Source organism: Culex pipiens, chromosome 1, assembly GCF_016801865.2.
Source record: "Culex pipiens pallens isolate TS chromosome 1, TS_CPP_V2, whole genome shotgun sequence".
Taxonomy (NCBI): Eukaryota; Metazoa; Arthropoda; class Insecta; order Diptera; family Culicidae; genus Culex; species Culex pipiens.
In genome coordinates, this window is record NC_068937.1 from 95,161,651 (window position 1) to 95,189,007 (window position 27,357).

Consider the following 27,357-nt stretch of genomic DNA (forward strand, 5'->3'; position numbering starts at 1 on the left):
TCCTTTTCGAACCATAAGTTTCTACCACATGATTGGTCGGGGCTATGATAGAACGATGCTGAAACTCCTTGACGATCTTGATTTTAATCTGGACGTTTTGCTTTACCGCGACTATTCCCTCGAGCAAATGGCCATTCTTGACGCTTCGGAACAGAGATGGGAATCGACTGTACGGGGCTAAAGGATTAGAGGACGCGGTGCTCTTGTACAAAAAAGCATCTGAAGGATTATGGGTCATTTTACTTTGAGTAGAGAGAGTTCGAGTTTGCACTAGCAAGGCCCAGGCTGGCACGAATCAACAAAACCCCACCCCACCCCTCGGAAAACCAATTTTATTTATCAACGCAAGAGTAGAATAATTACATTCGCATTATATTACATCATAATCTGTCAGCATATTACCACGGAAACACGTTTTCTAGGTAACCTTTTCCACATTCTGCACTCGTGCCCGACCAACGGTGCACTTATCCTTGGCCTTGGTCAGTACATCGATGAGTACGGTCATGTCAGTTCAGTTCAGTCAGATGTCCAAGGGAGTCAGTAGCTCTTGCAATTAATGCGCCTCGCTCCATGACCGTTCCAACCTTGTGTTCCCGCACGGAAACAGATTCCCAAGCATGATCTGGCGGAGGAGGAAGATAAAAAAAAATTAGATGTGCAATGCTCGAGTAAAACTGTGCGAAAGTTCCCCAGCCCGGTTGAAAATTCCTCCTTAATACTTACCAGAACTTGATGCTTAGATGCAGCGAGTTGCCGAGCAAGACTTTCCGGCAGTAGCAGCACCATTTAACTTTTTTTTAATGTTTTATTCACAAAAACAAGAAAATAGTGCACTTTCAATAGGCACAATCGAAACGACATGAAACAGAAAGACATCAGATGCGAATGGAGAGAAACGTCAACAATGTCAAAAGTGACATTTCTGAACAGCCAGAATGGCGTTTCTCTCGTTTCTCTAAATTTCTCTCGTTTCCTCCCGTTTGCTCCCAGAGCAACTCTCGTTTGTTCTGTTTTTTTCACTGTCTTGCCCCGAGTATTTTCCTTTGATAGGAGTGGTGGTGTGGGCGAGGTTGTGGGTTTGCCGTGGGCGAATGTTTCACTACACCACCAAACCTGTCAAAAATGATAAATTGCATAGAACAATCTACGTGCGTCATGTATTACTATGTTATTTTTGTCCATCCGGAAATTTTAAAAAAAAGTATGCCGGTGTCAGTTTAAAGGAGTTATTAGCGAGTTATTATTAGACTATTGGTACTTTCGTTTGAAGAGCCGGTGCGGCACTGAGTGCCGAACTCGTCGGTGCCAGTTTTGGTTCAATCGAACGTCACTTGTCAGTGTACGTGGAACTCGCATGAAACTGAAAAAATATCGAGTGCGGCACTAGAGTTTCAGTTCCAAGATGGCGGCGAAACTCGTGCGGAACTAGCGCGAGTTTCTTCAAAGAAACACTTTGACAGCTCTGAGTGTGACACTCAGTGTGGAACTAGCCATCAAACGAACGTACCATATGTTATGACTTTGTAATCTCATATCATCATATGTATCATATGTTGTAATCATCATATGTATTGACTTTGTAAAAAATAAATTGTAAACTTTGTAACAAACAAACAAATCAACTCGCACTTTTGAAAGTTTGCCTGCATTTGTTAGCTGAACTGTCAATCTGTCAAACACGAAAAAGTGCGAGTCTGTTTGTTTGTTTGTCATAGTCTAATACCTCCTCAACTTAAATTGTTACTTTTTTTGTCAGTTGACAGTTCAGGTTATGTGTGTGTAGAGACCATAAAAAGCAAACAAAAAAAATGGTACTGTAGCAAAAACTAAGTTTTTCCGTTGCGGAAATTAAACATTAAAGTTTGATGGAATGATTCTTTTAATATTAAAAATACGGTTCATACAATTTAAGAAAAAACAATTTTATTTCTGACATGTCACATAAAACACACCAACTAACCTCTAAATTTCACCCTCACTCACCTGCTTCCTCCGCGCACAACGCCCCATCGGTAATATTCAGCACGATCAACGACTGCGGCTCCCCAAACGCCCCACTGCTAATCGTTATGATCCTCGTCCCGTCCGGATTGGTCGTAATCATCGTCGATTCGTGCACTCCCGGCACATCATCCGGTTCCACCCCGGCCCGGATCCGTTGCAGCTTTCTGTCCGCCTCCTGCTGCTCCTTCATCGCGGCCAGCTCTTCCGGATGGTGGTTCTTCCGGTGGGTGTAAAAGTTGGTTGAACTGCGAAACTTGCGCTCGCAGAAATTGCACTTGAAGGGGGATTTGTCGACCTGCTCCGTGGATGACGCCGAGTGCTTCAGCTTTGTGTGGATTGTGAGGGCTCGTTTGTGCTTGAAAGTGCAGTCACAATGATCACAGGGAAATGGACGCGCTTCCGAGTGTTGGGTCACGTTGTGGCGCTTTAGAAGGGACAACTTCTTGGTTTTGTAAGGGCACAGCTCACAAAAGAGGTCGACTTCCGAGTGGAGCTGCATGTGAACCTTGAAGTTGTATAGAAAAATTTCAAATTGTTAGATCAGAAATTACAAAAGAGCTCCCAAAACCTCAACCTTGAGACAGCGAGCGTTCATGAGCCATTTGGAGCAGACGGAACACTGGAGTTGGCCTTGCTCGCGAGGCTGGTGGATCGTGGTCATGTGCTCCTTGAGTCCCGAGCTGGTCGCGAACCTGTTGGCGCAGATTTCGCACACGTGCGAAACCTTGGGCGCGTTGGGCGTTTTGTGGACGTTCTTTTTGTGCGCCGACAGACCGCCCGGGGTGTCGTAGCTGTGGAAAGGGGTTTGTCAGGTTAGGTTAGTTTGTGGGCTCTCAGGTATGAAACTCAGTGAGCCCAAACGAACCCACCGAATAATACTTTTTTGACAGTAGCTCAGAACAAGGGGCAAGGCAAATCAACATCAGGCGAACAAGACACTCATTAGGTAAATGTCAAAAATGGAACCCTACAAATGCACCGCTAGACCAATAGGCCTGTAGAAACTCACGTTTTTCCGCAGGTCGCACACACGTAAACCATCCGCTCTCCCGGCGCTTTGTGCTGGTTCGAATGCACCAACAGGGCTCGCTTCCAGCAAAACCGCTTCGGACAGTGCTCGCAAGCGTACGGCTTCTGGTCCTCGGGAAGGTGCGTTTGTCTATGGGCCGCTAAGAACCGGGGCCTGGTGACCATGTACCCGCACAGGTCACACCTGTAATAAATGACAGATTTGAGTAAATCCAAATTCAGACATTTCCAGCTTCTTACTTGAAGGCGTCCGGTTGCAAATGTCGTGCCAGGTGCATAATAATCGCTGGATACCGGGTGAACTTTGACTGACAACAGCGCACGTAACCTTCCTGCTTGTGTTCGGTTTTGTAGTGCTGGAACAGATCCGGAAGAACCTTAAACCGTACTGGATTTTCTTTACACAAGTCGCACTGCAAGTTGTAGAATCTGCCATAATTCGAATTATTATTTTTTAATATTCCCAGAGTATCATCCAGCAACCTCACCTATTGATCATCTCCTCCAACCGCTTGCCCTTCACGATCAGCAGCCCATCATCGTTGAGCACCTTGGACGGGAACTTCTCCATGGTTTCCGCCGCTGGCCATTCCTCGTTGTCGGAATCCCGCGCCGGAAACTCATTCCCACTTTCACCTTCGCTCTCATCCCCGTACTCCTTTTTCACCGTACTCTGCCTTGGTTTTGACCTCCTGGGACTGCTCCTTCTAGCTGGTTTCTTGTCTTCCTGCTTGATCTGCTGCGTGTTTCGTTTTCTGACAGTCTTTTGTTTCAGCTGAATTTCCTCATCGTCTTTTCCTTCGCTTTCGACTCTAGTTTCCTCTGCTTCAAGCTTTGACGCCTTCTTCCGAGTACTCTTCCGGATTTCGTAAACCTGAACTTCGGTATCTTCAACTTCCCGAACTTCCCGTGTTCCCAACTGTTCCTTCTGCTCATTCGCTGGTTCCGACTTGACCATCAAAAACGAATCTTCCTGCTGATCGGAAGGAATCAGCTCAATCATCGTTTCCTCCTCTTCTTCCCCCGTTTCAAGTTCCGCTTCCTTCCCTAAACGACCCTCCTGCTCCTCGTCCTCCTGTTCCACGACAATCGGAACAATCTCTTCCGGTCCAGCTCCCACTTCTTCTTCTTCCGCGGTGTGCTCAACAATGTGAAACTCCTCCTCTCCCAGCCGTTGGTGATCCTGAATCACGTACTGCGGGTAAATCTCCCCGCCCAGCAGGCGGTGCTGGATTTCGTTGATCTTCTCGTGGAAGCGGTGAAAGGAATCCAGCTGCTGGGAGCACATCCAGCAGATCGCCTTCGGCAGGGCATCGTCCGGGGTTACTTTGTTGATTATATTGTAAAAAGGTTAAAGGTTCAAATAAAAAAAAAGTTCTAAAAATTCTAAAATTTTAAAATTAAAAAAATTATAAACATTTTAAGTTCTCAAATTCTCTAATTTTTAAATTTTTTAAATTCTTAAATTTTTAAATTTTTAAATTCTTAAATTCTTAAATTCTTAAATTCTTAAATTCTTAAATTCTTAAATTCTTAAATTCTTAAATTCTTAAATTCTTAAATTCTTAAATTCTTAAATTCTTAAATTCTTAAATTCTTAAATTCTTAAATTCTTAAATTCTTAAATTCTTAAATTCTTAAATTCTTAAATTCTTAAATTCTTAAATTCTTAAATTCTTAAATTCTTAAATTCCGCCCTTTAAACTATAGATAATCAGTCAACTTTAGTGCATTTAGTTTGTAGGTTAGAATCAAATTTTGAGAAAGATATAAATTTTGTGGTTCGATTATCCGAAGGTAAATTTTGACAAGAAGTTCGGATAATCGAGTTTTGTAAATTAATAAATTTTAAATTTTTGATTACTTTATTCGTTTTTAATTCAATTTATAATTTTAAAATTTTTAGAGTTAAAAAAAATATGATTTCCTTTTTTTATTTTATTTTGGTATGAAAATTCTGTTTTATTTTTCATTTTCTTTATTTTTATAATTTTGGAAATTAATGTTTTTTTGAATAAGGCCGATTGCAAATATGGATCAAAGTTTATGTCCCTCGAGTATGAAAAAAAAAAAAACATTGGGAAATGCACTATACACCCGTACAGATGATATGCAACCATTAGTTTTCAAAGAAAGTAAGATTTGAAGAAACTTTTTTCCTTATAAACATATGAAACACATTAGCTTAAAGGACCTTTAAAAAAAACTCTAGATATCATCTGTTTTCCAATGTTTTTTTTTTTCATTGTCGTGGAACATAAATTTTGAAAAATATTTGCATCGATATTATAATCACCATAAAAACATCAATCTAGAAAAAAACAAAATTTATAAATAACATTTGTACCAGCTTATTTTTTTATTTTAAATTAGAATTATTTTTTTTATTTCTAATCTTTTAAACAATATTTTAATTGTTGTTTTAATTTTTGAATTTTTTTAATTTTTGAATAATTCTTTTTTTTTAATGATTTTTATGATTTTATGACTTCTGATTTTTTATTGTTTTAATTTTTCAGCAAGAAATTATATGAAATTTATATTTATTATAAGGCTTTTTCCAACGGTTTGCTTCATTTAAAGTAAAAATAAATTCCGCCCTTTCCAATTTTTTTCTGTGCTTTGAGGTTCAGCCTTGTTGGGCAGTTTTAGATTTTCAATATTGTTATATCGAATAAAAAAATGTGAACGATTGAAATTTTCTTTTTTAATATTTAAAGTTTTGTTTTGAAGAATTAAAAGATAGTTTCTTAAAATATAAATGAGAATTATTACAAAATCCGGAAGAAATTAAATGTTGGTGGCGTAGTCCTACGTCTTCTTAATTAAAAATGCCATTTCGACGGTAACATTTCAAAAGGCATCATGTACATTTTGACACTTTCTGAATTATTGCATATTCTGAAAGTACTTCTAATAAGCTACCTCTCCACCAAAAATGAGCAAAAGTTACTTCAGTAAAGTCTGTTTAATCATGATTTTAAATAAAGTAACATAAACAAAATCTCTGCCATCAGCAGTCCCTGTTTATAAATCCCTGTCAACCTGTCAAATAAAAGACTACATGAACCTCGTGACGAAAAAAAAGCAATATGAAAAAAGCGCCATGTACATTCGGCGAAGAAAAACGAATCATAACAAAGCGCCCCCCTCAATGACAGCAGGGTGATATCGACTTTGGTGATTTCAAAAGAAGTTATGTTTGTTTTTTCTCAAATAAAATTACGGAAACAATGTTTTATTGAATTTGGATGATCAAGTATCAATAAAAGCAAGATTTTTCATCGTTTGTTATCATTAGAACATCTTATTTTGCTGTTATATTAAAATGGGAATTGAAAAATGATGCTCAACATTCAAATGCGTTTTTCTCAAAAAGGATAGTTTGTACATAATGTTTTTTGAAATGTTGTCATCGATTTAATTCAAGAGTTATTTATTTTCAATAAATTTTAATTTATTGCCTGCTGATTTTAAACCAATCTTTCAACAAAAGGCTTTTTGATAGCAACATTAATCAAATTTACTCAAAGCTTACCAAGCAAGTAGAGATAGCGACAAATCTTTCTCGCGTAATCCGCCGCCAGGCCCTGCTCGCCGTAGATCTCCACCAGATCGTCCGTGCGGTGGCCGCACAACCGGCAGCTGCTCGTTCCGGACATTGCGTTCGCGGAACCACTTTTACAACATTTACACCACAAAAATCGAAAAAATTACGAGCGAATGCATTTTCCCGAAGACGTGCACAACATAAATGGTTTGTTTGTAAACAGACTGTGTGCAGAATCCATCTTCCCTGCACTCTTGTTACTGTCCTATCCCTCGACAAACTGCACGCGTGCACGCTGATCCAAAAACAGTAATTTTTAGCGATTCCAAAAATTTAGACCCTTTGCAAACGTCAAACACGTCGTGATAAAAAAAAACGATTGACACATCGCGCTCCCGTCAAAATCAGGCCACCGCCGCCGAAGAAGGTGGTGAAAAAAGTCAATAAAAGAAGTGTGAAAAAGTCGTGAAAAAAAGGTTCAATCTCGTGTCACGAAGCCATGAAGCCCACCCGGAATTGGTGGACGCTGCTCGCCCTAGCGGGTCTGCTGCAGGCGGTTTGCGGCCTTTACGAGGACCAGATCGGGAAGTTTGATTGGTGAGTGCGACGGAACGGAAATGGTCCGTAATTGGTGTGGGAACTAATTTTTTGGTCATCGGCAGGCGGCAGCACTACGTTGGGAAGTTAGCCTTTGGGGCATTCGATTCGAGCTCGCTGGACCGGATCATCGTGGCCACGGAGAGTAACGTGCTGGCGGCTATCAGCGCCAAGTCGGGGGACATTTTGTGGCGGCAGGTGCTGGAGACGGGTCCCCGGGGGGACATTAAGCTGCTGCATGTGCCGAGCCAGGGAAACGGGGTGGTTCAGCAGAGTGGCGGGAGGTACAACCGGGCCTTTGATGTGATTACGGTGACCGGGGTGAATCCGGCGATGGTTCGCGGCTGGAACTCCAACACCGGAACGCTCGAGTGGGAATGGTCGCTGGTTCCGGTGAATCCGGACCGTGCGGAAGGCGCGGTTTGGTTCCTGCATGAGGGAACTCTGTACCAGGTCGTTCCCGTTGCGGGATCGCACCTGGAACTGACCGGCTATGTGGCCACGACGGGTCAGCAAACCCGCGCGGCCACCACCCGCATCACGGCCGCCTGGATCAAGGACGGCCGCTGCACCCTGTCCGGATCGTTCTACGCGTGCGCCATCGACGAACAACTCCTCGCGATCGACCTGCTCGCGGAAAACCCACAAATAATAGTCAAACCCCTCGAAGCACCCGCCTCCTCCGTCCCAAAACCCCTCCCCGGCACCCCCGCCATCATCCAGGACAACCGCCTCTACTCCCTCACCTCCGACCACAAAACCCAGCTCTCCCCCGAAGACTCGCTCCTCGTCGACGACTCCGTCCTCGAAGGCGAGCCCTTGCTCCTGCACGCCACCACCAACCGCCCCAAAAACACCCTCGCCCTGACCGCCCAAAAACTCCGCGACAACACCCCGTACGAAGCACTGGACTTCTCCGCCGAATATCCGGAAACGCTCGGCGCGCCCCAACTCGTCGCGATCCGCTGCAAAACGTCGGCCGGCGGTGGCAAACAGCTGGCCTGTCGGGTGTTGATTGCGAGAGAGGACGGTGCGATTACGCTGGTGCAGCAGGGCAAGATCAAGTGGACCCGAGAGGAGGCGCTGGCCGATGTGGAGACGGCGGACTTTTTGGATTTGACGCTGTCCGATGCGGAGGGAGCGATCGAGGAGGAGTTGAACAATAAGAATGGTGAGTTGAACGACGTAATTTATTTCATTTTTAAATTGTATAAATCAAACAAATCTTTTTCACCGCAATCGTTTATCGCGCAGAGGACAGTGGTTTGAAATGTAAGTCAAATGTCGTGAAAAATCTGTTTGGTAGTTTTTGGGTTTGTTGAAATTTTTCGTTGCTTGAATTACTTGAATTTTAGAGTTGAAGTTTTTTTTGTAGTTATTAAAGCTATTGTTTGACGTAAGTACTCCCTTATAGAAGATTTCAAGACATTGTATTTATTGATTCATGCTTTTCTAACAAAATCAGTAGCTTATCAGTAGCTGATACCTGCAAAAATCTCTAAAGGTCGCAAACCAAAAATTGTTTTATGACACAAGTCCCGGGAAATTTTTAGGTTATCTGAAAACAAACTTTTTTTGTTTCATCCTCGAATTCTGTTTGTTTGCACAACTGTCAGGGCTTGACAAAAGATCAATCATTCACAGAAACTGATCGTTGAATGTTTATTTGGATGCGACCGTCGGTTGATACACACGAAGTTGTCACGAAAGAATGCCGAGCCCAACACTCGAACAGCAACCAACGCCACATGCTCTTTCTGTTTCTCTCTTTTCCTGTTTCATTCTTGCTTGAGCGGGTATGCAGCAGTCATTGATCGGAATTTCGGATAAAAAAAATACTCAAACAAAAAAAAATCCTTTGGATGACCAATAATTGGGTCCTGAAGCCCTTTTGCTATTAGTACCTATATATGTAAACGTTAAAAAAAACACGCTTTACAACCATTTTTGATAAATATTTTGTTCATCTTAATGCAACAAAAAATCGAAATAATGATGATACACTCAACCCTCGGTGGTTGGTCACTTTTTCGTTTGACACTTTTTTAGTTTGTACCCCGTTGGTTGGTCAAAGTCAAACTAAAAAAATACTTTTTACACGTCGCTCACGCACACTATCAAAACAAACGTTTGGTAGTTTATGTGAACTCCGTGTAAAAGGGGTGTCAAACTCGGGGTCCCTTTTGAGTTCGTTTGACTACAATTGGTAGAGTTTTCCATGGATTCATGTAAATTTTTCAAAAAACTCGGAAACTTTCAAAAAGTCAATGATTTGAGTCTTTTTAGCGCACAAAGTTTCTCCTAATGGATCGCCTTCATTGAACATCCATATATTTTTTTTAATATTTTCAACAAAATCATATTTTTGTACATGATTTGTGAAAATTCAAAGATGAGCAGTTCTCTCAGATTTCGGTCATTCGATTTTTTTTTGTTTTTTTTTTTTAATCCGACTGAAACTTTTTTGGTGCCTTCGGTATGCCCAAAGAAGCCATTTTGCATCATTAGTTTGTCCATTTAATTTTCCATACAAATTTGGCAGCTGTCTATACAAAAATGATGCATGAATATTCAAAAATCTTTCTGATCGATTTGGTGTCTTCGGCAAAGTTGTAGGTATGGATATGGACTACACTGAAAAAAAAAAATGATACACGGTAAAAATTTTTTTTATTGATTTTTATTTAATTTTTTGTCACTAAAACTTGATTTGCTAAAAAACACTTTATTTTAATATGTTTTGGAGGACATCAAATGCCAACTTTTTAGAAATTTCCAGGTTGTGCAAAAATCTTTGACCGGGTTATGATTTTTTTAATAAATACTGTTTTTTTGAAAAAATCGAAATATTGGTCGCAAAAATTTTTTAACTTCATTTTTCGATGTAAAATCAATTTTGCAATCAAAAAGTACTGCAGTGAAATTTTGATAAAGTTCACCGTTTTCAAGTTAAATCCATTTTTAGGTGACTTTTTTGAAAAAAGTCGCAGTTTTTCATTTTTTTAAATTAGTGCACATGTTTGGCCTATTTTGAAAAAAATATTTTTGAAGGGCTGAGAAAATTCTGCTTTTTTGAACTTTTTTGTAATTGTAAATCGGACCATTAGTTGATATGTCCACCTAATTAAAATGTACCGAAAATCATAGAAAAACATACAAATTTATGAATTCAGTGTAGTAGGCTTATGCTTTGGAATGTTCCCTTCAATGTTGTATACATGGTTGATGAATTTTTTTTACTTAAAACTATTTTTGAAGCACTTTAAAAAAAAAATGTTTTTTAGACTAACTTTCCAGGGTGCGGGGCAGAATGGGCCACCTTAGAAAACAAACTATTTCTTCTAACACAACATTGAAGGGTGATGAGAAATGACTTGAGGGACCTTTCCAACATAGTTTCCATGAATTTTGATCACTTTTATAAAAATAATAACTTAACAAAACAAAGATTTTTTAAAATAGTGTAAATATGTCGGCACTATTTTTACAAATAATCGTGAAAACAATTAAAAAATCAACTTATGCTGCATTAAACGTGATTTGTGATGCTACCAGGAGTGAAATAATCCATTTAATCAAAATTTCATAACTTTTGATTGTTTTTATAAGGCAGGATAAGGGTGGCCCATTCTGCCCCCAAGTGGATTTTAATTTAACACTTCCACCACCAAGCCTCTAAATGATTTGAAGGTTCCGTTGTTGTTTGATTACCTTCGTAATAGCTCCTGGTAACATTCTAAACATTGAACAAACTTTTTCAAACAATCTAACTTTCGAGAAAGCTTATTTAACAACCTCAAAATAAACAACATTTGCGTGGTTTTGTCAATAAATTACATTTTTGCTAATAATTCGAAAAATACAATGAATTCAAACATCGTTTTCGGTGTGGTGATGTTTTTTGACGTCTTTTATAAGACCCTTGCCTTATAGTTGGTCTAAATCCATTCTAAAGCTGAAATCCAAGGGTGGCCCATTCTGCCCCCCTGGTCCATTCTGCCCCCCCCTGCCTCTACAATGAAAACAAAGAAAAAAAAAAGTTTCATAATTTTCAAACACTAAGTTGAATTCATTTAAATTTTCTGTTTTCTGGACCCTGAATTCAGAACCACACGAACCAGTCATTGCTCCAAGAGTGAAAGACACCATCTACCTACGACCTTAAAATTGAGGTGAAACGTCACCGATTGTGATTGGACACTCAACAATATTTTTTTTTATTAAAAAAGTTTGAAAAACTTTTGCAATCTCATTTTGCAACATTTACAGACACAATAACAATAACAGGCAACTTGAATTGTAATTGATTTTTCAAGTTTAATTTCATATAATATTGTTTCTTGCAATGCATGCAAACAAATGATTTTGTTTTGTTTTTTTCATAAAGAAAATGTGTGTGCGTAGCTTTAAAACAATCTATAAATTCATCATAACCTCTTAACCTTTTCCCAGGGGACGTCTTCGGCGCGATGCAACGCCGCATCAGCAACCAGATCGCCCACGTCAAAAACCTTGTGCTGCACGTGCTCGGCCTGGGTCCGGCCCCATCCAAAGCCCAACGTGCCGGTCTGGTGCGGGACGATTTCGGTCTGCACAAGATGCTGGTGGTGGTGACCGCCAGTGGAAAGGTGTTTGGAATTGACAACGTCAGCGGAAAGCAACACTGGGTGCGATACCTGCCGGAGATGACCGGCTTTGGAAATGCTCAACCGATGAAGCTGATGGTTCAGCGGACGTCCCGCTTTTACCCGCTGACGGCGCAGTGTGTCGTTTTGGGACGTCACAAGGAGACCAAGAACGGACTGTTGTACCAGTTTAACCCGATTACCGGCCAACCGATCAATGATGGCCTCGTCCAGCTGTCGTACAAGATCCGCCAGGCGTCGCTGCTGCACGAAACCGGTCCCGACTTCCTGAGAGGACTTCTGCTGCTCGACGAACAGAACGAAGCGCACGCCCTGCCCGAAAGTACGGCCAAGTTCGTAAACGCGTTCTATCTGTTCAGCGCGGATCGCGAAACGGCGACGATTCGAGGATTCCTGGTGGAGTTCAGCAACGGGCGGCTGACGACCACCCCCACGTGGACGGTTAATCTCGGCGGACCGGGCAAGGGCCAGCAGCAGATTGTCGCGATCGAGGGTAAGAACCCGATCGAGCACGTCCACTCGCAGGGTCGCGTCCTCGCGGACCGTTCCGTGCTGTACAAGTACATCAACCCGAACCTGATTGCGGTGGCCACCCACGGCCCGGACAACATTCACAAGTGTAAGGCGCTCTTTTGCTTTGGGAGATTCTTTAGAATAGTACTAAATGTGCCTCTCATTCGACAGACATCCTGAACGTGCACCTGCTGGACGTCGTGTCCGGTTCTATCGTGTTTTCCATGTCCCACAAGCGGGTCCGGCCGCCGCTGCACATGGTTCACTCGGAGAACTGGCTCGTGTATACGTACTACAACGATAAAGTGCGCCGCACGGAACTCGGTGAGTTTTGTAAAAAAAAAAGTTGTTTTGACCTTCTACACATGATGAAGCTAGTGTAGAGAACTACCATGGTTGTATTTGATGTTGGAAAATTAAGTTGTTTTGGTCTTGGAAAATTGAATGTTGCCAGTATGTCGAAAAAGTCTAGCGGCTATTAAAAAAGTTTGCCCAGCATTTTTTTTAATTTATGTTACCGCAATAAGCATTGGAAAAACTAAAGGCTCTGAAAGGTATCATTACCGACCGGCCATTTGGCTGTCATATTTGTTTTTAAAAAATAGTAGTTTATGCAACAAGTTGCAAAAAGAGGATTTTTTCAGCACGAGTCGTACATTTATCCAACGAGGTTCACCGAGTTGGATAAATACGAAGAGTGCTGAAAAAATCAAGTTTTGCAACGAGTTCCATACAACATTTTTTGCAATTCCGAAAAACACCCATTGAGTGAAATTTTAAGTAAAATTTGCATGTATTTTGTTAATAAATCGTTTAAATAAAAAAAAATGTTGAAAAGTGTTACTTTTCGAAACAAGTGCTGAAAAGTTCAACTTTTCAGCACCCATTTCAGTGCTGAAAAGTAGAACTTTTCAGCATTTATTTTGAAAAGTGTTGCTATTCGATTCTGTTATTTTTGGTACAGAAAAGTAGGCTATTTCGTCGTTCAAGAATGACAGGAAAAGTAAGTAGTTTCACGACGGAATTGCAAAAAAATCATTGCATCAATCAACAAATGGTTTACTACATGTTGTTTGTAGAAGCATTTTACATATCGTGATTAATTTTTCATTAAAATTTTCTATTTCTGGGCTCAGTATCCGGAACATTTATTGACTGTCATTAATCCAAATTGAATGACATCATCTACCACTACGACCCTGATATTAAGATTTGATTCTAGAGTCTGAACTGTTTTCTGTTTTTTTTTTTGAATTTAAAAAGGCATTAGGCTGTTTGATTATTCATGTTTATTATGGAGAAAAATGTGTTTAACGCTAGAAATAAAAAAAAAACCTGAATTTCATATTAATAGCTCCACTTTGAAACATTTCAAATAAAATTTGCAATGGCAATTCAAAAATTATTCAATTTTTAAATAGAATTGCTTTTAAACTGAACTTGGTGAATTCAAAAATTTCAAATATATGAAAATCGTAATTGCTAAAATACTTTATTCCTTATTTCGCCAAATTCGTAAATTCCTTATTTTATAAATTTCAGAATACCCGAATTTAAAAAAATGTTCATTTGCAAACAAAAAAAAATGCTATTCAAAACTTTTATATTTCAAAATTTAAAATAACTATATCCTCAATTACTAATTCTAAAAAAGAATCAATTTTAAACCCTTAATTCACATATCCTATGATAAAACAATTCTCTAAAATCTGTAAAATTCTCAAATTCTTTAACTTTTTCATTTTTAGTGCGTAAATTCCTCAATTTCAAAGTACTAAAATCTTAAAATTTTAGCAAAAATATAACTTTAGCACAACATTTTCAAATTTGAGTTCAAATCTAATTAAAATTCCTTTTTTGCCTTCCTCACCTTACTGAGGAAAGGCTATAAAATCACTCGAAAAACGAAATTCTTAATTTGAACACCTAGACCCACCTTCATGTAAACATATCGACTCAGAATCAAATTCTGAGCAAATGTCTGTGTGTGTGGTGGGATGTTGATCAAAAAAAATTGCACTGGATTATCTCGGCACTGGCTGAACCGATTTGGACCGCATTGGTCTCATTCGATCCGTCTTGGGGTCCCATAAGTCGCTATTGAATATTATAAAGTTTAGTTAAGTACTTCAAAAGTTATGCTAAAAAAACGATTTGAACAAAAGTCCGGAAGATTGTAAAAAGGGTGGTTTTTGTAAGAAATTCCGTCATGCTATACATTTTTAGAAAGGTTTTCAAAAGACCTTTCCAACGAGTTCAAAAGATTGAAGATCTGACAACCCTATCAAAAGTTATACGCACCTAAGTGTAATTTATGCACCTTTTAGAGGCCGGATGTCATATATTTCGATGAAAACGTTGTCCGGATCTATCATGCGACCTATCGTTGGATAGGTAATCAAAAGACCTTTCCAACGCGTCCAAAACATTGAAGATCTGATCACCCTATCAAAAGTTATAAGCACTTAAGTGTTATTTATGCCATTTTGGAGGCCGGATCTCAGATATTTTGATGAAAACTTTGTCCGGATCTCTCATGCAACCTATCGTTGGATAGGTAATCAAAAGACCTTTCCAACGCGTCCAAGACATTGAAGATTTGACTACCCTATCAAAAGTTATAAGCACTTAAGTGTTATTTATGCACTTTTTATAGGCCGGATCTCAGATATTTTGTAACATAAGTGCCCTGCAATATTAAGATCTGACTACCCAATCTAGTGGTATGAATTATGAGTCAAATTGATAAAACACTCAAAAACACCGCCCTTTTGTATCTATTTTGGATAGCACTCCTTAAATGTTCACGGGTGTTCCCCTCAGGAACCGGGAAAAATTAACTTTACTCCTTAAATGTGAGGAAGGCACCAACCACATAAGGGTGGATTAAGTAACGTTTTATTTTTGACTTAAAAAGCGATTTAATTATTTTTTTGACATAAATTTCTACATATATTAATTATTATATAACACACATTAAACTTCAAATTGGGTCCTAAAATGAAGCTTAAATTTGTTATATTATTGTTTACAACGATAAAGCTTATTTGTCTGAGTACAATGGCTCTTTGAACGACTGCAAAGGATTTAAAATGGTTTTTAAATCAATTTAGAAAGATTAACTTCGTGGCCCGTTTGACAGAAAAATTTCTACTTGACAGCTCGTTCCAAGGGGACCATAGTTAATCCATAAAAAAATGTTGTCTTGTCAATTTTTTTTGCATTAAAATAAAAAAAAGTGATTAGAAATGGTTTTTAATCGTGTTTTTTACCGTTGTACATACAAATTTACATAGGGCTTTAGAATCCTATTGGAGCGTTTGGTACGGTATGTTCACGCGTCCTTCCACCCCTGTAGATTCTGTGAAATATTATCCGTTCTCAGAATCCTCTCTGTGGTAAACACAACGCAGTAGGGCTGCCCGCTTTAATTTTTGAAATACATTTCCGGGTGTTCTCAGATGTACTGCAATTATTAATATTGACAAGCAAGTGCTTGGGGCGTAATCTAATCACAAGACTTTCCAACATGCTTTCATCGGACTGGCTGCGTTTGTGTTAGATTAGATTAGATTGACCTTAATTTTTACATATATTTACAACGGCAAGATTTAAAAGTAAAGTTTTTTTTATTTAAACGAAAAAAATAAATTTCAAAAAGGAGGTTTTTATTAATTTTAGAGTTTTTTTTTATTCCAGAAAAATGTTTTAAAAATAGTATACTTGTATAAAATTGTGAAATCTGAAAGATTATTGAATTTCTTACATTTTAATTTAATTTCTATAAATTCAAATATAAAACTAGCCTTAATCTAATCTAATCTAATCTAATCGAACACAAGCGCAGCCAGTCCGAAGAAAGCATCCTGGAAGAACTTGTGGTAAGATTACGCCTCAAGTCCTTTCTTGTCAATATTAATGATTACAGTACATCCGAGTTACCCCGAAAATGTATAGCAAAAATTAAAGCGGCCAGGCCTACTGCGTTGCATTAACCGCAGAGACAGATTCTGTGAACGGATCACATTTCACAGAATCATCAGGGGAGGAAGGATGCGTGGACATACCGTACCAAACGCTCCGAATCAGTTGTGGTGTGGTGTGTTAGTGTAAATTTGGCAGATAATAATATTTAGAGGCGGGGGGGGGGGGGGTTGGGAGGGGGAGGAAATGAGGATAGGAGAAAGGGAAGGTGGGAAAGGGATAATATGGATATATCATTTGATCAATAGAATATTATATAAAATAAGGGAAAAAAAAACTTCTATCAAATAATGATAGATAAAATGGATAGATCTCACAAACTCCTGGGTCCAACTCGATATAACCGGAAAGTGTTGTTCCACAACGCCTTGATTGTTGCTCTTGGAAAACAGGCTGTTATCTCCACAATCCTCCTCATCAGCTGGAAAAAGACTTCTAATCCACCGGAACCGAAAAACCGCCAGAAAAGTTTCACTGCAGCAGAAGTCCATCGTAAAAGCAACTGCACCGGAACAGCAGGAACCAGGAACCAATCCACATTGAAAGCGATCCACCAGAACTGAACTCCACTCGTAAATGAACTACACCGGAACTTTACTCCAACGGAAAACTTTAAAAAAATCTTGAGGAAAATCCACTTCTTTGAAAAGAGAAAAAAAAAAACGCCAGCGAAAAAAACTTTCCGTCCGAACACGCGCGTAGGTTGCTTCGATCCTCAAATATAAAACTAGCCTTACCCGACAAACTTCGTTCTGCCTTTTTTTCGTTTGTTGACGTTTTTTGATTTTTTGCTTATTCAGCCTCCTGTGATCAAAATATGATTTTACGTAACTTTCTCCATACAATTTTCCGATGTTCCGGAATCGGTTCCAGAGTGGCCAAAGTATCAATTAGTTAGCGTAAGAACCTTCCTTAGGCTTATACGAACCCAACGCAACAAAAAGCACCTTGATCCGACGTTCCGTGTTGAATTGATTCGCGTTCGAACAAAACCGTCGAAATTTTTTATATATATAGATAGATATTTTTTTTAAGAATTTCAAAATAATGAATCTCGTGAATTCTGAAATTGCTTCATTTCTGATTTCTGAAGGTACAAAACTCTTGAAATTCAAGGAAATTAAAGTTGCAAGCCATGGAATCAACGTTTCAATGAAATAAGTATTGTAAAATGCATCACGTACCAGTGCAGTTTTTTTTTAATCATTAATTTAAAAAGAAATCCTGATTTGAAAGATTATTTTTTTGCGAAGAAAAAATCGTTTTGCGGAGTTGTACATTTAAATTTTATACGATTTCCAAGTATTCTAAAACTGATTCAATCATGCTAAAAATGATTATCAACGCAGAAAAATGCATTTCAAATAGATTTCAGTTAAATCCACGCCTGTTTCTATTGAAATTTGATGTTTTTTCCAAAAAAATAACTGAAGCGCGCGACCATTCGTGAGCTTCACACAGCGATACAAATAATTCGTGAATTCCTTTGCCTACTCCGTCCGTCGAACGAATAGGCTCAGAGAGTGGAGAATTTAACAAAATACCAGCGCGGCGCTCACTTGGCCTGCGCTACCATAGTTTGCCGTAAATTTGTGTTTGACATGGTAGAAACTTTTCTCAAATGTGTCTTTAATGTTGTGTCCATCAACAAAATTGCAAATTATGTTGGTAACATTGATTATAAGAAATTTTAAAAATGATCAAAACAAAGCCGCACTCAGCCTCTCTAAACCATTCGTTTTACTACCCGGAGTGAAAGCGAGAGAGAGAGAGAGAGAGAGAGAGAGAGAGAGAGAGAGAGAGAGAGAGAGAGAGAGAAGTGACAAACGGTGGGAAATGGTCGGAGCTATTTTGCGTCGCTGTCGATTATGTGCTCGCGAATTAATGAATCTTTTTAGAGCAATCAGGACCCTTGCTTCTACCTCCCTGGGCTTTGTCATAATGAGTGTCATAGGTTTGATGCTTGTTTGGCAAAGAGTATGATTTGATTCGATGTGGAATTAAAATCGAAGTGTTCAGTATATTGCTGAAGCTTCCATTTTTACACATGGACACCACTTCATGCTGCGAGAACCCACTTTGGCGCAGTCTCAGGGCTTAATCGATGGCCGGTAAGCTGTCATCGAGACAAGGAGGTTCTCCGATAGTGGAAATATCACATTTGTACAATGAACCGTGACCGAACATATGTGATTTTTCCCTATCTTAATGTGGGTGTCAGGTTAGGATGCGGGTTTTAAAAAAAATAGTTTTTGTAGCATTTAGGATTTTAACTATAAATATCAACTTTTTATACTTTGCCTTTAGTTATTTAGGGACAAAATTAGTAACAGTGAATTTAGTAAATCTATCAGAATCGGTGATTTTCATTCAAGTAGCATAAAAACTATTATGATTTGTCAAAATTTCCATAGAGTCTCGATCAATCAATAGTGAAATGATATCGGACTAAGTTCGTTGATCTGTTGAACTAACGGTTGTCGGATTATGATTGTAACGTCCATTGTTGCGAATCGAGGATCTACTGGAATTCTGACGATCAAATGGTCGTCTCTATTTCAATTCACGACACTTGTAAAAAATGAACTGTTCTTCATTTTTTTTGTTTTTTTTTTTTGTTTTGCCTTTCTTACTAAAGAAAGGTATAGGGTTTGCTTTTGGCTCCGACACCAAATCAAGCTTCGTTTCCAAATCATTTCTCGAGAAATATTCATTCGAAAAATCTGCAAAAAATCATGGACGATCGATTTTCGACGCCCGATCGATTGACAATGACAGAATTGGTCTACCTCCAATATCCGAATTTTGGCGCTTAATTTACTGTAGAGCACGCGTGACGTCCGTGTGTGGTAAAAAAGTGCTCAATTTTGTGGTGAGGGGTTTCTCAGAGCCCACATTATGGATTTAAGCTCTCTTGGGCGCATTTGAAAGGGGATGTGCTGAACCTGAACCAGTTCCATACCAAATTTGAATTTATCCATTTTTTATGGGGACTCGGAGAGTGTTTTCACCAAATCAGGCGGTTTTCAAATGAAAATTCGGTCGAAAATTGAAGTATTGAAATCGTTTATTTATCCAAAAAATTGCATTTTTCCAGCCCTACATCCTCCCAAATTTTCATCCATGTCGGTAATGTGGTTCTTGATTCACAGCTTGTGGACTAATTCACTGTGAGGGGGAAAAACCCCTAAAAAAGGTAAAAGCCAATTTTCACCGAATGCCAAAACTATTCCTTTGGCATTTTATCTAATTTTTTTTCTCCACATCATAATCTAGACCATACTCGATGTTCTGAAACAAATTTGACCTCATTCGGATTTACCGTTCAGATTTTAGAAAATTTCCATTTTTGCCTTTCTTACTAAAGAAAGGTATAGGGTTTGCTTTTGGCTCCGACGCCAAATCAAGCTTCGTTCCCAAATCATTTCTCGAGAAATATTCATTCGAAAAATCTGCAAAAAATCATGGACGATCGATTTTCGTCGCTTCGTCGACAAGTTGTCAAGTTGAGCTTCACATGCAGACGCGAGCAATGCTGGCGCGTGATGCTGGCGCGTATAGAGTTTTAATACTAGATTACCCCCTTTTAGTGCAAGTTGCTTTATCGATTGCTCGTTCATCACACATCGCCTATCATGATTATCTATGCTAAGCTTCAGTGAACGCAAACTAGACGCAAGCAGCTATCTGTTCTGAAGCCTCATGCTCATTCTTTTGCCTTTCTTTTTTGTTTTGCTCATTCCCTGATCGAACTCTGAGCGAACGAATTTCTGGGAAGCGTCCAAGTTTCCCATGTGCCAGTGACAACGCACATCGCGGGTTTGGTTTTCTAGCTTCGGTACTAGCCTTTTTGTGTATTAGTATTTTTGTTCATCGTACCAGCGCACCAAGGTGGTTTATTCGGTACGTTTGCGTTTGTCGTAGTGAAGTCCCACCGAGCGCTCAGTCGTTGTATGCTTCCCAATCCCAAAAACGCCTAAATGCATAACATAATTTTCTGGCTTGCTTATTGAAAGCTCACAATTTTGCCTAACACCTAAATGACAGTTTAGTGAATTACAGTAGGCGTTTCAAAGCTTTCAAGAACATTTATGCGGCTTTACCGTTACATCGTTGTTTACAACACGGCAAATTCTCGGGTATTGAAACACTTTCTGCCAGTCATTTTGTAACCACTTTAACGCATTGGAGCAAGACGGAATTATTTTGTTTTCTTCTTAATTTTTAATATTTTGAAAAGTGCAAAAAAAACATTCAGAGATTACGAACAATTTAGCGATATGCAGAAAACATTACGAACATCGCAAATTGTGAGCTAATTCTCTGTCTCAAAAACAATGTGTTTTGATTTAAAAAATCGAAAATGCTTGTGTGCGAGCACAGCTTACAACCGGCCATGGCAAATGGGGCAAAATCCAGCGCTTTTCAGTTATATGAAAAAATATGGTTGAGTTTCGAATTGATTAATGAATGGACCATTCTTTATTTTGCTATTTCTTTGAAAAAAAAATCAACTGCCGTTAACTTCATTTTGTAAGAAAGGCTCTATCTCACCCCAGGTGGGATTAAATCGGGGTTTTTAAAGAAGCCAGACAGGTTTTACAAGAAACGTTTTTTTGGCTATTAATTAAAATGTTGGGGATTTGAGATAAGAGTAGCTTTCAGATATGTTACTTTAAATCTTGTATTCAATTCAAGTTAGGTAGCTATCCGCAAATGAAAATTTGGACTTTTATGAATAATTGAACATTTTGGACTTATGAATAACACACAACTGTGCATTTATTCTAGAGTCAGATCCATACAGCGTCAGTGTTTATTTGGTCGAAGTGTACTAATTCATTGGCAGATCTGATTCAAGTTGTAATGTACGACAAGACTACTGACGGACGTGACAGGACGAGGGCCCAGTTTAGAGGTTTCGACATCAACGATGTGCGGCTGGATCACCATCCAAAAAAAAAAAAAAAAAAAAATCAGGACCCTTGCTTCTACCTGTTCGTTTCATATTTTCTGCAAAAAAAAAAATAACGGCTCCAAAGTGTTTTATGAAAATAAACAATAATTTATAGCAGAGCAACTAAAAATTTACATTTTAAAAGTTTTGAAAAACAGTGTGTTAGCTCGCAAACTGTTTGTCAACAAACTTTTTCATAAAGCATAAAGATGCGCGTCTTGTCTAGTTTGTTGTTTGTTTGTCATACATAGACTAATACCTCCTAGAAAAGTTAATACAAAAACTAATGTACAGTAAATTTTAAACAAATTACTTGATATTTAATTTTTATTTCTGTTGGAGGTATATGCGCAGTCGGACGAAATAAAGAAACACGTCCGTCGTCGGAGAAAACTACTTTCGAATGATTTTATTAGGCTATGTACATTAGTGTGTGTAATGTGTGTACTGTCAAAAATCAACACTGATATAAATCGTCTTAGGGACTCTTTGTCGTTGGCTGCACTGATGTGCTAACACTCCTCCTCAACGCAAAGAAAGTCTTCATCACATCGCGTAAACCACGATGCCGCTCCAGCTTCCCAGGATAGCAGATGCACGATTGTCGGGAAGTTCCTTCGGCAACAGCAGTACTTGAAATCCAGCGAAGAACTCCACGGGTGATGAAACGGCAACACAGCTTTTCTCGGTTTCAGTCCAGCTCACTATTTCATCGCCAATTGTGCTGCTCTTCTTAGTGTTCGTTTTATGTTCACCTTCGCTACTGATCCAGCTCGCCTCGAGATAGCGCTTGAGTACTCCATCTCCGTCACCGAGGTTCAGACGGAAGTTCCTGTTTGTGCGTTTAGCCTTCATCCTGTCGTGATCGGTGGGGTTCAACTCGTTCTTGTACAGTAACGCTGTCCCGATGCAGAAGTCCGGCCGGGTATCGACCGTGATGTACAACAAACCGGGCACCAACGAACGGCACAACATGTTCGTCAGTTTTACGGCCTCCTCCTTTTGTTTCACAACACCAGAATCCGGCGGTCCCTTCAAGAGCTTCGCATCGTCGCAATCGTACTTCCACTTACCACCGGGTGTCCAACTCTGGGTTTCTTCCTGCAAAACCTCCTCCTTCATCACTGCTGCTTGGTGCGATTGTGGCTGCGTAACGGTCACGTCGACGAGATCACCGAATCGACCTTCATCGAACTGTGCGGAGCGGAAGGATGCGTCCTCTTCTTCCGCGTCATGCTCAGCTGGTCCGTCGCCATCTTTTGAACACTCGGGCTCTGCTTCCGGTGCTCTGTCCTGTTCCAGCGGTGGTTCATCAGGTCTCGGTACTTGATTGTGCAGTACCGAATTGAAAACCACTATCTCCTCCTGGCTGGTTATCTCGACCGGCTCCGCATCACCTTCATGATGGCCGACCTCAGCTGACGCACATTCGACAAAACGCACGTCCCGAGCAACGACCACTTTCTTCTTGGCAGCATCCCGCGAGTAAAAACGCCCGCAGGCCGCGAACACGGCCTCTTCTCGTTGCTTCAGTTGGTACAACCCCCGCTTCAGAACTGCTGTCGCGACCGTCGCTCTTCCTCGTAGAATCCGGCAGCCAACAGCATCAAAAACAACCTTGGCGTTCTTCTGCACTAACGCCGACACTGACAACAAATTCATGGCAAGACCAGGGGTGTAGAGCGCGACACTTATGTTCATTTCGGTTGTTAGTCCATTTTCGTCACAGCAAACAATCGTGCCACACCCTTGGCCTTCCACTTTCACAAATTTTCCGTCGGCCAGTTGAACGCTCTTCACATCACTACTTCTCAGTTCGCTAAAAAAAGCTTCGATCTGCAACTGTGTGCTTTGTAGCGCCCGAGTCCACGACCCACGGCTTGGTGACGTCAGCGTTCTTGCAGTCATCGGCAACAAAAGCGAACGAAATGGCGTCTTCCTTTGTTCTCCACGCCATTGTTTCGCCGTCCGCGTGGCTACCGCGCTGCGGACACTCGAACTGCTTGTGGCCCTCCATTTTGCACCGATAACAGACCAGCGGCTTCATGTTGCTACTGCCACAGAGAGCACCGACCCTCAGCGCCGAATCGTTTCCGGCAAGTCCCGTCTGCTTAGTAGCTTCGTCCAGCAACTTCCTTTTCACAAGTTCCATAGTAAGATCGGCATCAGTACGACTCTCCAGAGCCGTAGTCAGCGTGTCAAAACTCCTCGGCAGGCTTCTCAAGATCATCGCGACCTGGAGATTTTCCACCAGTGGCTGACCCGCGTTTGTGAGCCTCTCGAACAATTCCTCCATCACGAAAAGGTGTTCCGCCATGTTCTCACCATCCGTGAACCGCTTGTCACAGATCTGCTTCAGCAGCGACACTTTTGAGGTTAGAGTCGCTTTATGGTGATGATCTTTCAGCGCCGCCCACGTGTCCTTCGAAGTAGCGGCTCCACGAATCAACCCGAGCTGGTTGTCCTCGAGCAATAGGCCGATGGTAGCCCGGCACTTCGCATCCAACGCTTTCCAGCTGGCCTCGTCCACCGCATTCGGCTTCGTACCGGGATCGACACATCCCCACATATCCTCTCGAACGAGAAGAAGTTCAACCTTGAACTTCCAACTGGAATAATTGTCGTTGTTCAACTTTTGAAGACCAAATCGATTAGACTCCATTTCAAACGAAAAAAGATTCGAACTTTCGCTATCAAACTTGCTCTTGCGAATTCGTGACACGCGGCGAAATTTTAAAATGGCGTTAAAATTTCTTTTTGTTCCCCGATCTCTATCTAGCACAGGCCCATAACCTGTTGGAGGTATATGCGCAGTCGGACGAAATAAAGAAACACGTCCGTCGTCGGAGAAAACTACTTTCGAATGATTTTATTAGGCTATGTACATTAGTGTGTGTAATGTGTGTACTGTCAAAAATCAACACTGATATAAATCGTCTTAGGGACTCTTTGTCGTTGGCTGCACTGATGTGCTAACAATTTCTTCCTAATACATCTCAATGGCTGAAAAATCATCATTTTTTTATATTATTAAACTTTGTTTTTATTACTCCCCAGCCTCTCTCGAACTGTACGAGGGCAAAACACAGGCCAACAGCACGGTCTGGAGCTCGCTCGACGCACCCCCGCTGCCGCTGGTCGAACGCCAGTCCTACATCCTGCCGGTGGCCGTGTCCGCGCTGAAGGAAACCATCACTGAGAAGGGCATCACCAGCAAGCATCTTCTGAGTAAGATTTTAGAATTATTATTAGTGTACAATTTTAATCTTAATTGGGATTTTCGTTCATTAGTTGGTCTCACGACCGGTGCCGTCGCCGAAATGACCTGGGCTCTGCTCGATCCGCGACGTCCCGTCACCTCGCCCGAAAAAGCCCGCGAGGAAGGCATCATCCCGTACATGCCGGAACTCCCGCTCCCGCACGAGATCATCGTCAACTACAACCAAACGGTGGCCAACATGCGCGGCATTCACACCGCCCCATCTGGCCTCGAGAGTTCCTGTCTGGTGTTTGTCCACGGGTTGGACATTTTCGTGACTCGCGTTGCGCCCTCGAAAACGTTCGATCTGCTCAAGGAAGACTTTGACTACCTAATGATCACGACCGTGCTGGTGCTGCTGACGAGCGTTTCGTACGTCGTGAAACACTTTGCCTCCAAGAAGGCCATCAAACAGGCGTGGAAGTAAGAAGGGCGTCGGGTCGGGTGTAAGTTTAGCGTAATTTAAAAAAAAGTGAAACGTGAATATTTCCATAGCGAAGGCATTTCTATTCTGTTGAGTTGTGTACTTTTTCCTTAAGGTTAAACATACGGGCGGTGTTTGAGTTTTGTTTTGTTTAGAATAATTAATTGTTCATCCCACCTCCACCCACCAACCAACCGAACCTCCACCATTTTCACTGTAGTAGGAGCTCTTTTTAATTTTCCCCCGATCTCACAAGTCATCACACACACACATCGAGGATGAGCGAAATCTGAAACGGCTCTTGGATCGGCAAGAGAATCTTAACAATGAAGGAAAAAAGAAAAAGCAAGTGGAGTTCGAATGACGCAGCTAGGAAGTTGTTTTTAGAGAAGAATGAATTTGACCAAAAATACAACACACACACATTCACAATTGGGTATCCCCTCTTTCGTGGGGATCTTCACATTCTGAAGAAAACGGTGTTGAGAGGTTATTTATTCCGAACGTCCTTGATTGAGCTGTTGCTTTATTCGTTTTAATGTTTCAATGTTTATTTCAGAAAACTTTAGAAGACCAAAAAACAGGAGGAATGGAACGAACCTTAGCATGAAAACACGGAAACAAGAAGACGTACGCACAGTTGCGAAGTCAAGCAAACCCATCTCTTCCGGGATAAGAAGCGCCGCTTGAAGGCGTTGGAGTGTCAGGACATGGAACAGCTGGAAAGGTGGAAGAAGCACTTCGACAAGCACCTGAACGGCCCAGATGCGGAGTACCAGGGCGACGGGGGAAACGACGTAAGCGGTATGGTGGACGGAGCCAGCACCCACGATGAGGGAAGTGAGGGATGCCATCAAGAAGCTGAAGAACAACAAAGCAGCGGGTAAGGATGGTATCGGTGCGGAACTCATCAAGATGATCCCGGAGCTGGCGGCCTGTCTGAACCGGTTGGTAGTCAAGGTCTGGGACACAGAATAGCTATCGGAGAAGTGCAGGGTGGCCACTGAGTCGGGAAATCGGGCGAAAGTCAAGAATTCGCCAAAATCCGCAAAAAATCGGGAAAAAGTCAGGCGTGGTGATTATTGAATTCGATCGTTATTTCTCGACTCACGATCGAGATTTCTCGATCGTAATTTGTCGATGGTAAGTCGTAATTTGTCGACAGTAGATTGAAACCATTCGATCGTAATTTCTCGATCTACCATCGACAAATTATGACCGACGATCGACAAAATCTCGATATGGGTTCGAAGCTCGTTTTCAAAAATTTCAAAAAATATATTTTTTTTTACTTTTAAAGATTTTAAAAAATTTAAAAATTTAGAAAAAAAAACACAGCCAAAGTTGACCCCTAAAAAATGATTTTTTTAAAACATTGGCAAACTAACATTAAACAAGTAAAACCCTTAAATCTTCTAAAAAAATTGGCTTTAAGAGATCAAAAATTGCTTGAAAATTTGATTTTTGGCGATTTTTTAAATCAAAGCCCGTCTGAAGGCGGGATTGGGTTATGGTTATGTTACAGCTACCTATATTTATTTTTAATTTTATATTTCTTCTGCTAATGTTCCTTAAACGCCCTTATCAAGACTGATTATCATGCCTTAAGTAAAGCAGATCTTCTTCCGTCATTGATATTTTTTTTAGAATTGTATGAAGTTTTTGGATAGATTAAAAAAAATGAATTTTCATTTTTTTTAATTTTAAAATTTTTGAAATTTAAAAAAAAATTAAAATTTAAAAATTTTTGAAATTGTTGATTTTTTTTTTAATTTTGACATTTTGAAATCTTTTGAAATTTTGAAAAAAATTACAATTTTAAAAACTTTTGAAATTTTTTAAGTTTTTTAAATTCATTGAAGTTAGAAAGAAATTAATTTAGATTTTTTAAATTTTGTAATTTTTTCACATTAAAAATATTGAACTCAGATTTTTTAGTTTTCCGTAATAAATAAAAATTCAAAAAAATTGTATTACAAATCACGATCGTAATTTCTCGATCCACGATCGAATTTTCTCAACAGTCGTAATTTGTCGATGGTAGATCGAGATTTGTTGATGGTAAGTCGTTATTTTAGTATGGAGAAATCTCGATCGTAATATTACGAGTCGAGTCGAGAAATTACGATCGTAATATTACGATCGAATGCAATAATCACCATGAAGAATTTGTGATTTTTTGTCAAAAAGTAGGGAATCGCAAGAATAGTTTTTTTTAATTTATTAACTCTTAATTTTTTTTTGTAATATATTGCACCATTTTCAAAATAAATCCCCTCAATTCTTATTTAGTAACTTACTTTAAATTTAAGGTTCCTTTCACTATTACAATCTATTTGAGAATGAATAGTCTATTTTAGACATTAAAAGTCCTTATGACACATTACGCCG

General features: G+C 40.0%; 2 protein-coding genes across 3 annotated transcripts; one reads left to right on the forward strand and one right to left on the reverse strand.

Moving 5' to 3' along the window:
- Nucleotides 1–1,904: 1,904 nt before the first annotated feature.
- LOC120424035 (transcription factor grauzone-like) lies at nucleotides 1,905–6,812 on the reverse strand. The gene is made up of 6 exons (XM_039588059.2): nucleotides 6,575–6,812; nucleotides 3,525–4,362; nucleotides 3,277–3,465; nucleotides 3,017–3,220; nucleotides 2,582–2,798; nucleotides 1,905–2,512 (listed from the first exon to the last, which is right to left on the reverse strand). The coding sequence occupies exons 1-6, from the start codon at nucleotides 6,696–6,698 to the stop codon at nucleotides 1,979–1,981; spliced, it is 2,106 nt and encodes a 701-aa protein (XP_039443993.1). The 5' UTR covers nucleotides 6,699–6,812; the 3' UTR covers nucleotides 1,905–1,978.
- Nucleotides 6,813–6,974: 162 nt separating this feature from the next.
- LOC120424034 (ER membrane protein complex subunit 1) lies at nucleotides 6,975–25,443 on the forward strand. Of its 2 annotated transcripts, XM_039588057.2 has the most exons (7): nucleotides 6,975–7,183; nucleotides 7,249–8,354; nucleotides 8,438–8,455; nucleotides 11,636–12,448; nucleotides 12,514–12,666; nucleotides 24,341–24,511; nucleotides 24,575–25,443. In XM_039588057.2, the coding sequence occupies exons 1-7, from the start codon at nucleotides 7,086–7,088 to the stop codon at nucleotides 24,967–24,969; spliced, it is 2,754 nt and encodes a 917-aa protein (XP_039443991.1). In that variant the 5' UTR covers nucleotides 6,975–7,085; the 3' UTR covers nucleotides 24,970–25,443. The 2 variants fall into 2 exon arrangements, with proteins under 2 accessions (XP_039443991.1, XP_039443992.1); XM_039588058.2 differs by lacking the exon at nucleotides 8,438–8,455 and having other exon boundaries at nucleotides 6,976–7,183.
- The last annotated feature ends 1,914 nt before the right edge of the window (nucleotides 25,444–27,357 follow it).

Coding starts and splice junctions, on each gene's coding strand:
- LOC120424035 (XM_039588059.2), bottom strand. CDS start 6,698: ATGTCCGGAACGAGCAGCTGCCGGTTGTGCGGCCACCGCACGGACGAT. Junction 3,221..3,276: donor TTGCAACCGGACGCCTTCAA/GTAAGAAGCTGG, acceptor CATTTATTACAG/GTGTGACCTGTGCGGGTACA. Junction 2,513..2,581: donor TGAACGCTCGCTGTCTCAAG/GTTGAGGTTTTG, acceptor TACAACTTCAAG/GTTCACATGCAGCTCCACTC.
- LOC120424034 (XM_039588057.2), top strand. CDS start 7,086: ATGAAGCCCACCCGGAATTGGTGGACGCTGCTCGCCCTAGCGGGTCTG. Junction 12,667..24,340: donor AGTGCGCCGCACGGAACTCG/GTGAGTTTTGTA, acceptor ATTACTCCCCAG/CCTCTCTCGAACTGTACGAG. Junction 24,512..24,574: donor CACCAGCAAGCATCTTCTGA/GTAAGATTTTAG, acceptor TTCGTTCATTAG/TTGGTCTCACGACCGGTGCC.